The 14,691-nt window shown below is 38.0% G+C and overlaps 1 protein-coding gene across 1 annotated transcript in view; it reads left to right on the top strand.

The window, feature by feature from the left end:
* Positions 1 to 14,491, top strand: part of pcca (propionyl-CoA carboxylase subunit alpha) — a 75,018-nt gene extending 60,527 nt beyond the window's left edge. The window contains exons 20-23 of the mRNA XM_067441499.1: positions 2,108 to 2,161; positions 6,424 to 6,564; positions 10,233 to 10,310; positions 13,526 to 14,491. Of these exons, the coding sequence (XP_067297600.1) occupies positions 2,108 to 2,161; positions 6,424 to 6,564; positions 10,233 to 10,310; positions 13,526 to 13,594 (342 nt within the window). The 3' untranslated portion in view covers positions 13,595 to 14,491. The remainder of the gene's footprint in view (positions 1 to 2,107; positions 2,162 to 6,423; positions 6,565 to 10,232; positions 10,311 to 13,525) is intronic.
* The last annotated feature ends 200 nt before the right edge of the window (positions 14,492 to 14,691 follow it).

Below are 14,691 nucleotides of genomic sequence, written 5' to 3'. Positions count from 1 at the left end.
AGCGTATGCAAGTGAATGCACACTTTACTGTCCATGTCCAGAAAGGGAATAAAAACATCATCAAAGTAGTCCATATGTGACATCAGTTAGTTCATTAGAATCTCTTGAAGCATCGAAAATACATTTTGGTCCAAAAATAACAAAAACTACGACTCTATTTAACATTTTCTTCTCTTCCGCGTTTGTTTTCAAACCTCAAATAAAGATTCAAACGGTCATGAATCAGTGAATCGATCAATGATTCGGATCGCCAGTGTCACGTGATTTCAGCTGTTTGGCAGTTTGACACACGATCTGAATCATGAATCAATCCGCTGATTCATGACCGTTTGCATCTTTATTTGAGGATTGAAAACAAATGTGGAAGAGAAGACAATGCTGAATAAAGTCGTAGTTTTTGTTATTTTTGGACCAAAATGTATTTTCGATGCTTCAAGAGATTCTAATTAACTAACTAATGTCACATATGAACTACTCTGATGATGTTTTTATTCCCTTTCTGGACATGGACAGTTTAGTGTGCATACACTTCCATATGCTCTTGGACTAAATATATAATATCTTAAACTGTGTTCTGAAGATGAACAGAGGTCTTACGGGTGTGAAACAACATTAGGGTGAGTCATTAATGACATCAATTACATTTTTGGGTGAACTAACCCTTTAAGATGAAATCAAGGTTTCTTTTTATTTATTTATTTAGTTAGACATGCTCTAGATAAATAAATAAATTCCCTCAGCGTAATACAAGACTATAGCAATATGAAAGACATACTTTTTAATAGCATTTTAATTAAAATAATTAATATGAATTACAGGTATTTTTTTAAATATTTAGCAATGTTGTAATTTGTATCAATTTCACCATTCACCTTGAACTCCCGAGAGTCCATACTGACTGCATCTGCCTACCCATGACCACATCCAAATGAGCTTGGCTAGTTTTTTCTTTTGTGATTCAGCACACAATCGTTACAACAAATACTATTTGTTGTTGTGTCTCTGCATGTTTTTGTGTGAGTTTGTTGTGTTTGGATTAATTAGAATGTAGTATATGATTCTTAGTCATTTAGCACATGATGCCCAGTTTTTCTCTGTAACCATTTACAAAGTTCCGCAAATCGGTTAATGACTTTTAAAATCAGAACAGATTTTAGGTAAGACTAGGTAGTGTATTCCAGCCTTTACTCATCTATTTCAACCTATAAACTTATTTTGTGTAGAACTACTTTCTTAAGCCAGCTTTATGCAACTGTAATGAGGTCAGCAAACCAGCTGTGTAATTTTAGAAAATGAACCAATCCACTTGACCAGGGATGGGCAACGCCAGTCCTGGAGTGTTGTTTCCTGCAGAGTTTACCTCCAACCCTGATAATATAAAATAAAAGTACCTGCCTGTAGCCTTAGTCAAGTGAGTGAATTCAGACACCGAGTGCCAGAAGGGCTGCCGCTTTTGCATAGTTTGTGCTTGCTGTTTAATAATCATTTGATACTTAGCAAACTGGTTAGCATTATAGCTCCTGTAGTAATGAAAATATTTATCTTGAACTCTGTCATGGAAACTATATATAAACTTTAATTAAACAATTTATGAATCACTTAAAAAGGAATTTATACCTGTATGATATTACGCTGTAGCCACATTGGACCAGCGGTTTGGAAAACGGATTGATGGATGATTCATCTGCAGGCGCCATCTACTGGTCAGATGTGGGAATTAATTTGCAGCAATTAATTACACTGTTACAGTGCATTATGGGTATTATTTAGCCTTTGAGCATAAATCAGTTGTACACTTGTTATCGCAGTGTATTTTGGTGCACTCGATAACATCCACTATGGTTTCATACATCACTACAAATGCCTATTAAAGGGTATATTGGGCCATTTTAGACACAGCCTTGGTGATCCTGAAGACATGGATTAGTTTGTTAAGGTGTGATTTATTTAGGGTTGGAGCCGAAATCTTGCCCATCCCTGCACTAGACAGTAACATTTCAGCCAATCAGAATTATAAATTCACCATTGCTGTGGTATAAGTACACCACAGTATACATTCAAAGACTCAAACAGTCATTATGTCTTAATGTCTCTTCTCTGATTGCAGTGCCTCATGCGGACAGCGGCTGGGGAGATCACCCTGCAGTATCTGGGCACTTCAGTAAGTCTTTAAACAAGCACCTCGTGGTGACATGCACCAATATCAACTCTTTGGCAATGGTTCTCAACTGGTTTGACTTCAAAACCCAGATTATACGTTGGAGATAAAGTGGTGACCTAGCATAGTAGCAAACGTTATGCTATTATTAATCAAATTCCAAGTAACTAACAAGTTTGTGTTAGTTATCTGTCTGTACTTCATCCTTGGGTTTTTCTTGTGCGCTGTTCTGTATTTGGCAGTAAACTAAAAGGCTGTGCATACTAAGGCCGACACATATAATAACTATACAGTTTTAATGTTCATTCTGATTCTATGAGAATTGGGAAGTCCACACCACAGCATTAACAATAACTGCACAGGGGAACAATGTTTTGGAATCACTTTCAGAACGTCTTCCAGCTCCTGAGTGCTAAAAAAACCCAATCAGAGTACACCTGTTTGTAAAACGCTTGAGCATTTAAAGCATATAAACAAATCATTATCATTTGAGTGAGCACTGATATAGTTATCGTTATATTTCTTGCTCTTGGTGTGATCGTGTCTTGTTTGTTTGTGTGTGTTCATGAGCCACTCTGTGGTGTTTTTCTGTGTACCTCATGCTGGGTGATGTATGCTACATTATGTCACTCACTTGGGCATGTATCCTGTCTTTACACTCCAGTCGATCTGCCAAACATTCACACGCAAACACAGAGACTCTCACACTCGACGCACAGGTGTCTCAACCCAACTACAAATCAAACCAAGCCGTCCTGTCTTTGTTTACCTAAAGCCACCTAAACAATCAGCATCAACGTTCTGCAAGCTTAACCAAACAAACAGGGTTAAAAACACAGTAACTCTGTAAAAGAAGAGGAAATACCGGCTTCCAGGCTGCACACGCGTGTGCTTCATGGGGGGTCTCTGCTTCAAAGTCCTTCTGAGGGGGTTTGTTTCAAAGTTTCCATGGGGTCACTGCTATTATGGGATCCTTTCCGTTCATTCTATGTTAACAGGTCAGTGGGGCTGTGATCGTCAGTGCTCGTCTGTTTCCCTGTCAGATCCAGCAGAAGCCAGAGTTTCAAAGTTTTTAGGGTTTCCTCCTGTCCAGTAATATAGATGGTTGTTCTCAGGAATCATGCTTAAAAATTCAGTGAGACCATTTGCAGGGTTCCTCAAACTGCCTTCTCTAATGCCTGGTACACATAGTACGATTTTAGGCTGTTCCAAACAAAAGATGAGCAATCGTAGCGTTTTTTTGTGTGTCATGGCTCCTAAATTGTCCCGTTGTCGTGGTCATGTGACCAAAGATAGCCTTCAATTAATTTTCTGACAGTGTTAGAATTTTAGCATGATAATTCACAGTGTTTGCTGCTATGACTTACGTCTGCTGACTAGCCTATAAATATGCATCATGAAATTGCATATTGATTAACGCGTCATTAAATGGATTTCTTAAAGGAACTGTATGTAAGAAATATATTTCTATTAATCATAAAATGGCCCTGATATGTCAGTACACATTAAGAAATCATGTTAATTTCAAGTACTTATATCACTGACAGTAGTCCGGCCAAGATAGTCGTTTAAAAGTTGTTGCTGCAGCCCTCAACTGATGTTGATGTTGACATGTTGTGTTTTGGCCTGAAGCTCCGCCCTCCACCTATTGACCAATCATGAAGTCAGTAGTGTTTGGGCATCCGGGTTGCAAGATCTGCTCTAGTTACCACAGCTGCAGCTACAAACGTTCCTGCTGGATCCTTTAGCCTATCTGGCAACCTCAAGTCAGGGGGGAGGGGGAGAGGGGATACACCGCTCTACAGTCATTTCAAAGTGATTGCAGTACCAGTTTTGACCACAATCTTATATACACTTCCTTTAAGGATTTTGTAACATTGTTTTATTAGTTGACTGAATTAATGACAGCTGGAAATAAGACTTTGCCATCACAGATTACAGATTAAAAAATGAGGTATATGTATTTTTTTTAATAATATATTTTAAAATCTGTAGAAATAAATTAATTATTTGTTTAATCTTTATCATAGAAATAAAAAAATGTATTTTAATTAAATTAAATGCTGCATAGGTGAATACAATATAATAATAATAATAATTCTAGGCTTAGTGAGCGTAAGAGTCCCCTGCCTGCACTGTAGTGTAATTTGGAATGATACATAATGAAAAAGTAATGGTAGTGGTCCCAGGCCGTACAGTATATATTAAAAGATTTAATTCAAGCACCTAACCATGCTGTAGTGCTTCGCATAAGCACATGCTAGTAACATCTAAATATTTCAGTTGTGACTTCACCTTGTTGCTCAGAGATTTAGTGAGTTGACCCCGGTCACAGAATCATCACCCTTCATTACCGTGTGTGACCCGAGTTTAGCAGATTGATGTAAGGCTTCCTTTGTTGAATTCCTGGAAAGCAGACATATTCCCTTCAGAGAGCTACCCAGTGATTAAATAGTGAGCCACCTTTTCCTTTTTGCCAAATATAGCACAGCAATGACATCATCACACACATACAGGGGGTCTTCACAATGACCACACTGGCCAGGAAGTACCACTGAGGGGGAGGAACTAGTAATACAAAAGTATCTGGCTCTTTTGTTGAGGGCAGACAACATTCAAAACGACATCACAAATAGGTTTTTGGACACTAGATGGTTTTAGACCATCCATCCATCCATCCATCCATCCATCCATCCATCCATCCATCCATCCATCCATCCATCCATCCATCCATCCATCCATCCATCCATCCATCCATCCATCCATCCATCCATCCATCCATCCATCCATCCATCCATCCATCCATCCTTACTGTAACCAGAGTGTATAATTGTTTTTGCTAAGGTCTTGAGTTCTGTAATCAATGTTCTGAAAATGGCCCTAAAGGTATGACCTCCACCCCCTACACAACTGTACTCAAATATCCATCTCACCTCCGTCTTATCACTCCATCCCGCAGTGTCAGTACCCTGTTCATGTGACTATATTAATTAGCTCTTCATTTGCTCTGCAGGCTGTTATGAGCTAATGGCTCTCCATTAGTGTCTGTATGGAGAGCAGAGGGCTGATGCTCATGGCATACTGCTGCTACTGTGAGAGAGAAAGAGAGAGAAAGGGAGACAGATTGCTTGTGTGTGTTTGCGTTGGTAATCATTAAATTGACAAAACTGCATTTCATTCATTGAGCAGTGTGGAGGGCCAGGCTTCACTCGTCTGTTAATTGAATTAGACTGGGCACTGACAGCCTTTCAGCTGTTTGAGACGCACAAAGAAAAATAAACAGTTAGCTGCCCGGCATGTGTTTGGAAACGGATTTGTGCTGCCATCTAAAGGAGGAGATAGGAAGCTTAGGACCAGGATCAGGCCAGCCTAGTTGTTCACTGACCATATGTTGCCATCAGTAGGTCTGAAATAAACAGAGAACGCAATCAGTTAGCTTTCATATTTATCTAATTGCTACTTTTTTTCACTGGATCCCCTTGGAAGTATATGATGGCACCTCTTCACAGCTATCATGAGCTGTACCATAAAAAGGGGTGAAATGAATCCATTATAGCCTTTAAAAAATAACTAGGAACTGGTAAAACATATGTTATGTTACATTCTAATATTGTGTTGTTCCCCCTTTTGCTGCCAAAACCGCCCTGACCCATCAAGGCATGGATTCCACTAGGTTCTTATAGGTGTGCTGTTAAGATGTTAGCAGCAGATCCTTTAAAAGTCATGTAAGTTGCGAGGTGGGGCCTCCATGGATCGGACTTGTTTGTTCAGCACATCCCACAGATGCTCGATTATATTGAGATCTGGGGAATTTGGAGGCCAAATCAACACCTCAAACTCGTGCTCCTCAAACCATTTTTGCTTTGTGGCTTTGTTTTTCAAGACGAATGTGAAATTATCACTCTGAATCTTAAAGAAAAAAGGGTAACACTTTAGAATAATGGTCATTAGTTAACACTAGTTAATGCATTAACTAACACAAACTAACCATTAGCAGGTCATTGGTTACTGTATTTGTTCGTCTTTGTTAACATTAGCTCGTATAAATCCAGCTGTTCATGGTTTGTTCAAGTTAGTTCACAGTGCAATAATTAATGTTAACAAGATTTTAATAATGCGTTAGTAAATGTTGAAATTAACATTAACAAAGATTAATAAATGCTTCATAAGTTCAGTTCATTATTTTGTCTTTTGGTTGTTTATATCATTGTTTTCTGTATTTATTTTTGTATTGATGTGTATTTCTATGTGTTTCATGTGTTCAGTTTAAGTTGCGTGTGCTGAGTAAACTGGCAGCGTCCCTCAGTAAGCACATGCCAGAGAAGGTTCCTGAAGACACCAGTAGTATCCTCCGCTCTCCCATGCCAGGATCAGTGGTGGCTGTGTCTGTTAAACCAGGGGATACAGTAAGTGGCTTACTGGAAACTATATTACTCTTATTTTCTCTGTTTATGATATGGCTTAAAATTCAGTCTGGATTGCTTAATGGTCTCTAGGTAAATTGTTAGGTGGACTTTTAAGGAAGCTGTCCTCCATGTATTACACATAAAAACAATCATACAGTATTTAAATGCCAGTCATTTAGAGAGAAGATAAAAAAGGATAGAGGCATAAATGTTGTGTGAAAGTAAAATGTACCTTTAAAGGATAGTTCACCAAGAAAGGAAAATTCTGACATAATTTACACAACCTCATGCTGCAAAGAAGTGCAGTAGGCTCGCGTATCAATTTCCTAGTTCTCCAATCAGTTTTAAGAAAGAAAAGAAAAAAACGATAGTGAAGCAGTTGGACAGTGGAAATGTCACAGAATAAAACATTTAAAAAGATCATTGCGTCTTTTCATCTCAAAATTGCGTGATATGTCAGAATTGTGTTATAAAGTCATAATTATGAGATATAAACTGATGATAATATATAGAGATATAAACGGTGATAACGCAATTTAAGTTATAAATGTGAGTTTATATCTCACAATTCTGATGTTATATCACACATTCTCGACTTGTTAGATAATTACCTTTACCTTTGTTATTTTTTTTATTTTGTGGTGGAAAAAAGCTTCCATAGAAATGCATCTTTTATTCTGGTTTAAAAAAATCTAAATAATGGCATGTTTCTGCCACCCACTGGACTGGAGTATGCAACACTAAGTGGCACACAAAGAAATCGCTAATTTTTACTGTAAAAACTTCTAAAAGCTACATCATGCAACTAGCAATGAAATGATAGAACTAGAAGTTATGTCTGGAGTTAAGTTTGTGTGAGTGTTTCCGCTGTTCTTCATGGATGATGGCTTGAGGTGCATCGGTGTGCCCGTGGGTACCGTACAGGTCTGATCAGTGTGACTGTCACTCAAATATCAATGACAACACAACTCAATAAATGATGATGATAAAAAGGATGCATATTGTTTTCCGATGCTTAACTCGACACCTTTACCTTATGTTCTCAGGTTAGGTAATTGAACCTGACTTAAATTATAAGCTTTTTAATATAGTGTATAACAGTAATTCTTAAAGTGTGGTCCACTAGTGGTCCGCCATCAACCCCTAGTGGTCCGCGAAAAGATGACCTAAACTAGGCAAGTGTTTATAAAATCGTCACTTATTTAAGTAGATTTTTAATGTACTTGCGAAACAGTTCTTGCCATTCTGTTTTAATAACGTAAAAATGGATCGGTGGCTAAACCAAAGAGGAATCAAAAGAAAAGCTCAAGCGTCCACTGAATGCAGCAAAACTACAGCACCACAAAGGCCCACTGAAGCCGGAACCGAAGATACCGAGTCATGGCCACTGGCCACAACACTCCCGCATACCACGGAGCTAGCGCACCATGGAAAACCACGTGAGAAAGTTAAGCGCAAATATCACAATGAGTACATGAATTTTGGATTTTTCTGGACTGGGGATCTTGAGGATCCTAGACCTCACTCTGTTCTGTGTTATGAAATATTGGCTAATGAAGCAATGAAACCATCGAAAGTCAAGCATCACTTTGAGTCTAAGCACAAAGATTGTACAGATAAACCAGTGTCATATTTTGAGAGAAAACGTGATGAGCTTGAGCGACACATGAGTAAAAACACCACACAGTTTTTAATGCCCGGCGAAAATGCAAAGGCTACTGAGGTATCATACAGAGTGTCTCTACTCATTGCAAAAACGGGAAAACCCCATTCAATTGGAGAGACTCTAGTTAAGCCTGCTACAGAAGTTATGGCAAACGTAATGTTAGGGAAGAAAGCTAGTGATGACATGAACAAAGTACCCCTGTCCAATGACACTGTCCAAACTTCCTATACCCACCACCTCAGTTTTAAACTAATGGCTCTTTGGAGTGGCATTAAGTGGGACCTAAGCTGTTACAGTAGGTTTAATTGCAGGTTTTTTTTTTAACGTGTAGTTTGTTGTTCATATTAAGCTGCAACTTATTTCATATTTACTTTTTCAAATTAAATAAAAATGTATATAATAATTTCTGATCATATCATCGCATTTGTGTTTGAATAATTAGTTATTGACTTGAAACAGTTGCATATTAAACTTAAATTTAGCGTATACTTCCTATTTTGTTGGTTTTTGTGGGCGTGTTAGAGTGGGATTCTGTAGGTGGTCCTCAGAAAAAAATTGGAAGATGCAGTGGTCCTTGGGCTGAAAAAGTTTGAGGAACACTGGTGTATAATATAATTTTATAAGCAATCATACAGGAGATTTCTCTGTGGTCTGTTCCTGCTCTGTGCACCGAGAGGAAGACTGTGGTATAAAAATAGAAGTCAATTTACTAGTTTCTCTAGCAGTAGAAATTTTTTAAAAATAGTAAAAATATCAGAAACTTTTTTAATCAAGGCAATATCAGCGATGGTTCTGGTGCCGGTGAAGCTCTTCTGAAGCACTGTTCCCGCGGTTATTTCCAGACGTGTAGACCAAAGTAATAACTGGTTTAGATATTGCCTTTGGCACCTTCATAGGCTAAACATAGTTTTGCAAACTTAGTCAATGCACAGCAATGTGATGCTATGTAAACTGAACGTATGGTAGTGATTTCCGGATAAAGCAAAAACTTATTATTTACATTATTCTTAACTCTTAATCTTTAAATTGTGTAGCTTTAAGTACTGGATTGTTTTCAAAATAAACAATTGGAGCACTTGGAAAATAATCATTGAGCCACTTGTGCTTAGTTGCTGACACTCTCGGTGCTTTTATTAAGTGTTAAGTGCTGCCATTGTATTAAATTCACCCAACCATCAAATTATCTCCTTTTGTTATCCACACAACAAATAAAACCATACAGGTTTGAAGTGACGATTAAAAGAGGACATCATTTCGAGTGAACTATTCCTTTAAATTGCGTGGTTTGCACTAGGATGACATCATTTGTTAAGCTGACAGTGCACTTCGGTGTGACAAAACGTCCCTGTGGGTGCGCGCGTGAGCGTTGCTGTCGAGTTGAATTGAATGAGTCCTGACTCAGTTTGTTAATGACTTATATATAATGCACAGACCGACTGGCTCCGACTAATACATCTGAGGCCTTCCAGTAAAACATCTCATTCACTCAGCAACGTCACACGCACACACAAAAACACTGCAATGAAGAGCTCTCACGTTGATTAGTCACCACACACACACACACACACACACACACAGCAGTGTGTCACACCACCTGATTTGACCACTTCCGAATAGATAAGACAGAGATTAGTCCTTGTGGATGGAGGGAAACAGCAATTCCTCAATGCTCGCTTATTTCCATAATCCATTTCCCTAATGGAGAGTTTGATGGATATAAACAGAGGTTTCCTTTATAGATTTTGCTCTCACGTTACAGTGAGCTTTGTGCGTTTGTTAACTGTTATCACTCTTCTAATGCATGCGCCTTTATGAAATGATATTACAATATTCTCCTGCTCTTTGTGCCTAGGTCGTTTTATGTACGGTCCATGAAGTTAATAAATATACGTGAAAGGAGATATTCTGCGAGTCATACGTTTGAAGAAGACGTTATTAGATAAGTACTCATTGTGGAAGGCCTGTTGTGGTTTGTGTTCATTTATCTGTGTGTGTTCTGAAGGTTGCAGAGGGACAGGAAATTTGTGTGATTGAGGCCATGAAGATGCAGAACAGCATGACCGCAGCTAAGGCAGCCAAGGTGAGCTCGGTCGCACGCATACACAGACATACTTTGATACATAATCCTCCTCGCTACTCTGTGCATCATAAATCGATATGACAAAGAACATGCTCTTCCACATACCTCAGCTACATTACAGTATCCGAGAGAGAGAGAGAGAGAGAGAGAGAGAGAGAGAGAGAGAGAGAGAGAGAGAGAGAGAGAGACTTCAAGGGGCCACAGTCCATTATCCACACTTGTATTCTGACCAGACCACTTAGCTCCTTGTGAAAAAGTCTCTCCCTTCTTGTCAGAGGGCTGAAACCAGATTGTGGTCATAGTGTTTATGATTCTTTTGATGGACAGCAGTACTTTATTGTACTTCATGCCTGGGTTACTATAAAAGAAGCTGAGAGTGTGTTTTGTGATTGTTTTGTGTCTAGCAAACTCCAGTTTGATGATCTTGAAATCTCATGAAAACTTTTCTAAACCATAATTAAAAAATGGAATAATACATTTAAAAAGAATTTACACCCGTGTGATTCCTCTGTGGGTGCTTCTTTTGATGAATAATGGGAATGCATTTGGTGTGACATTGGTTGTACACGTGTTATTGAGTTGCATTATGGGATTGAATGAGTGCACTTAATAATTCCACAATTTTGGACGGCACTGCAAATGTCTGTCCCCTCAAATAGTGCACTATATAAAGGAATAGGTGGTGATTTCAGACACAGACATATACTTACACTACCGTTCAGACGCTGGTAATGGTATCATTTTTAACGCTTTCGGTAGTCTCAACATTATCCTTTTTTATGTTTGTGCTGCTAATCTCTGGACAGCAGTGATTTGAAGATCAAAATGATATATATGTACAGTCTTGTTCAAAATAATAGCAGTACAATGTGACTAACCAGAATAATCAAGGTTTTTAGTATATTTTTTTATTGCTACGTGGCAAACAAGTTACCAGTAGGTTCAGTAGATTGTCAGAAAACAAACAAGACCCAGCATTCATGATATGCACGCTCTTAAGGCTGTGCAATTGGGCAATTAGTTGAAAGGGGTGTGTTCAAAAAAATAGCAGTGTGGCATTCAGTCACTGAGGTCATCAATTTTGTGAAGAAACAGGTGTGAATCAGGTGGCCCCTATTTAAGGATGAAGCCAACGCTTGTTGAACATGCATTTGAAAGCTGAGGAAAATGGGTCGTTCAAGACATTGTTCAGAAGAACAGCGTACTTTGATTAAAAAGTTGATTAGAGAGGGGAAAACCTATAAAGAGGTGCAAAAAATGATAGGCTGTTCAGCTAAAATGATCTCCAATGCCTTAAAATGGAGAGCAAAACCAGAGAGACGTGGAAGAAAACGGAAGACAACCATCAAAATGGATAGAAGAATAACCAGAATGGCAAAGGCTCAGCCAATGATCACCTCCAGGATGATCAAAGACAGTCTGGAGTTACCTGTAAGTACTGTGACAGTTAGAAGACGTCTGTGTGAAGCTAATCTATTTTCAAGAATCCCCCGCAAAGTCCCTCTGTTAAAAAAAAGGCATGTGCAGAAGAGGTTACAATTTGCCAAAGAACACATCAACTGGCCTAAAGAGAAATGGAGGAACATTTTGTGGACTGATGAGAGTAAAATTGTTCTTTTTGGGTCCAAGGGCCACAGGCAGTTTGTGAGACGACCCCCAAACTCTGAATTCAAGCCACAGTACACAGTGAAGACAGTGAAGCATGGAGGTGCAAGCATCATGATATGGGCATGTCTCTCCTACTATGGTGTTGGGCCTATTTATCGCATACCAGGGATCATGGATCAGTTTGCATATGTTAAAATACTTGAAGAGGTCATGTTGCCCTATGCTGAAGAGGACATGCCCTTGAAACGGTTGTTTCAACAAGACAATGACCCAAAACACACTAGTAAACGGGCAAAGTCTTGGTTCCAAACCAACAAAATTAATGTTATGGAGTGGCCAGCCCAATCTCCAGACCTTAATCCAATTGAGAACTTGTGGGGTGATATCAAAAATGCTGTTTCTGAAGCAAAACCAAGAAATGTGAATGAATTATGGAATGTTGTTAAAGAATCATGGAGTGGAATAACAGCTGAGAGGTGCCACAAGTTGGTTGACTCCATGTCACACAGATGTCAAGCAGTTTTAAAAAACTGTGGTCATACAACTAAATATTAGTTTAGTGATTCACAGGATTGCTAAATCCCAGAAAAAAAAAATGTTTGTACAAAATAGTTTTGAGTTTGTACAGTCAAAGGTAGACACTGCTATTTTTTTGAACACACCCCTTTCAACTAATTGCCCAATTGCACAGCCTTAACAGCGTGCATATCATGAATGCTGGGTTTTGTTTGTTTTCTGACAATCTACTGAACCTACTGGTAACTTGTTTGCCACATAGCAATAAAAAAATATACGAAAAACCTTGATTATTCTGGTTAGTCACATTGTACTGCTATTATTTTGAACAAGACTGTATGTATGTATGTATGTATGTATGTGTGTGTGTGTGTGTGTATATATATATATATATATACACACATATATATATATACACACACACATATATATATATATATATATATATATATATATACACATATATACATACATACATACATAGAGAGATGGGGACAGGGATTTGCCTCCATTTTGTGTCTTATTTCCATTATAGAAAATAGAAAATATTTTGGATGTTATAGTAATAAGAACAGTGTTGCAGACATCGCGTTGATATTATCACATTAATATTGTGATATCAGATTTAATATTGTGTAATTTATAAAAACAAAAGTAAATTTTCCTGATTTTAATATAACACAAAGAAGAGACACGATAACATTTAAAGCTATTAGTATCTATCTTTTCAAAGTAGTTATTGATTTTATTTTTTTAAAGCATATTTACTTTAAATTGATTGAAGGTGACTGAAGAGTCCCCCTAGCTGAAGAATAATCCATATAAATTTTTTATAGGAAGATATGGGTGAAGAAACAATGGAGTTAAGTGGTTGCAAAATCATGTGATTTTATTCAAATGTAAACATAAAATGTTATGTCTTTGGTAATATGAAAGCATTAATTTCTTATTAAATCATTTTCTCTATTGTTTCTCAAGGAAGCTCCCTGTGTTCGTGTGTTTGATAGTCATTTATGTATTAGTGAACACAAACAGCTTTTTCAGATGCAGAATGCATGGACCTTTCTCATGTGATGTGTGTTGTTGTTCAGGTGAAGAGTGTGCACTGTAAAGCTGGAGATACGGTCGGAGAGGGAGATCTACTCGTGGAGCTGGAGTAGCAGGACATCATCATCTGCAGGTTCAGAGGAGATCATCAGTCGCTCTGGAGGAGCAAAGACACTAGTAGAGTAGATGGAACATTCCTCCATTCGTTTTTTTTCTCTTCCTCATGGTTTTACTCTGTTTTCTACATTCTGACTATAATATATCCATCTCCCTGGAATTCCACCTGATCCCAGTGAAGGAAATGTCAAAACACTAACATTATCTTGTGCCTTGGCCTTCCGTTGGAGGTTTTCTCGTTTCACATGGAACCAACCGCAATGTAAAATCAGCAGTAGCGATTGTATTTGAACACATGTTGAAAAGCGGTCAATGGAAGCTGTTGACACACTCACTCCTTCTCTCTGTGTACATTTAACCTGGTTTGAGAAGTGCCGTGAATTTGCATTGCTTCAACTAAATTCTTATTCAGTAGGTTCGAGTATATAGTGATTTTTCTGTTACATGATTATTTAAACATATGTGCTTTTCACCTTCAAATCGCCAATCTCACACTCGTATATTTAAGTGTTTCTTTAGAATATACAGATTCACTCCTCGTTTTTATCATCGGATGCATGAAATTAGTGAAGAAACATGCAAGCTAATAATGTCACATGATCATGTGTGATCAATTCTTCAAGCTGTTCATAGATCTGTAGGTGCACTATTGAAACACTTGCTTTCTGCTTTTAAATGGAAAGAAACGGAGGAGTGGACCATTAACAGAAGGCGAGGGCAGATATAAATACTCACAAACAGACAGCTATGGTCAGGCTCGGAAGCCAGAAGACCCACCGGCACTAGTGCGGTTTCCTGTTTTGTATTACTGAGCCACCTTTATCCACTTTCTGTCTGTATTTGTTTTGAGAGAAAAAAAAGTGTTATAATAAAAATGGGATTAATGTAAAACATTCCAAGTGCTGTTGATTGTTTGAAGCCCCAGGCTTGGAAAGAAAATGTGCTGGAGAACATTAAATGCATTACTTCAGTTAATGATTTGATTGAATATGCTGTGTGACTGTAGTCAACTCATTTCTTTCTTTGCATAAGCAAATCAGACACATACAACAGTTAAACCAGTTGAATGTCTTTTTTTTTAATGTAGCAACCT

Source organism: Pseudorasbora parva, chromosome 4 (assembly GCF_024679245.1).
Source record: "Pseudorasbora parva isolate DD20220531a chromosome 4, ASM2467924v1, whole genome shotgun sequence".
NCBI classification, from domain to species: Eukaryota; Metazoa; Chordata; class Actinopteri; order Cypriniformes; family Gobionidae; genus Pseudorasbora; species Pseudorasbora parva.
The sequence above is the reverse complement of the archived record's forward strand: the minus strand, read 5'-3'. Positions and strand labels throughout refer to the sequence as shown.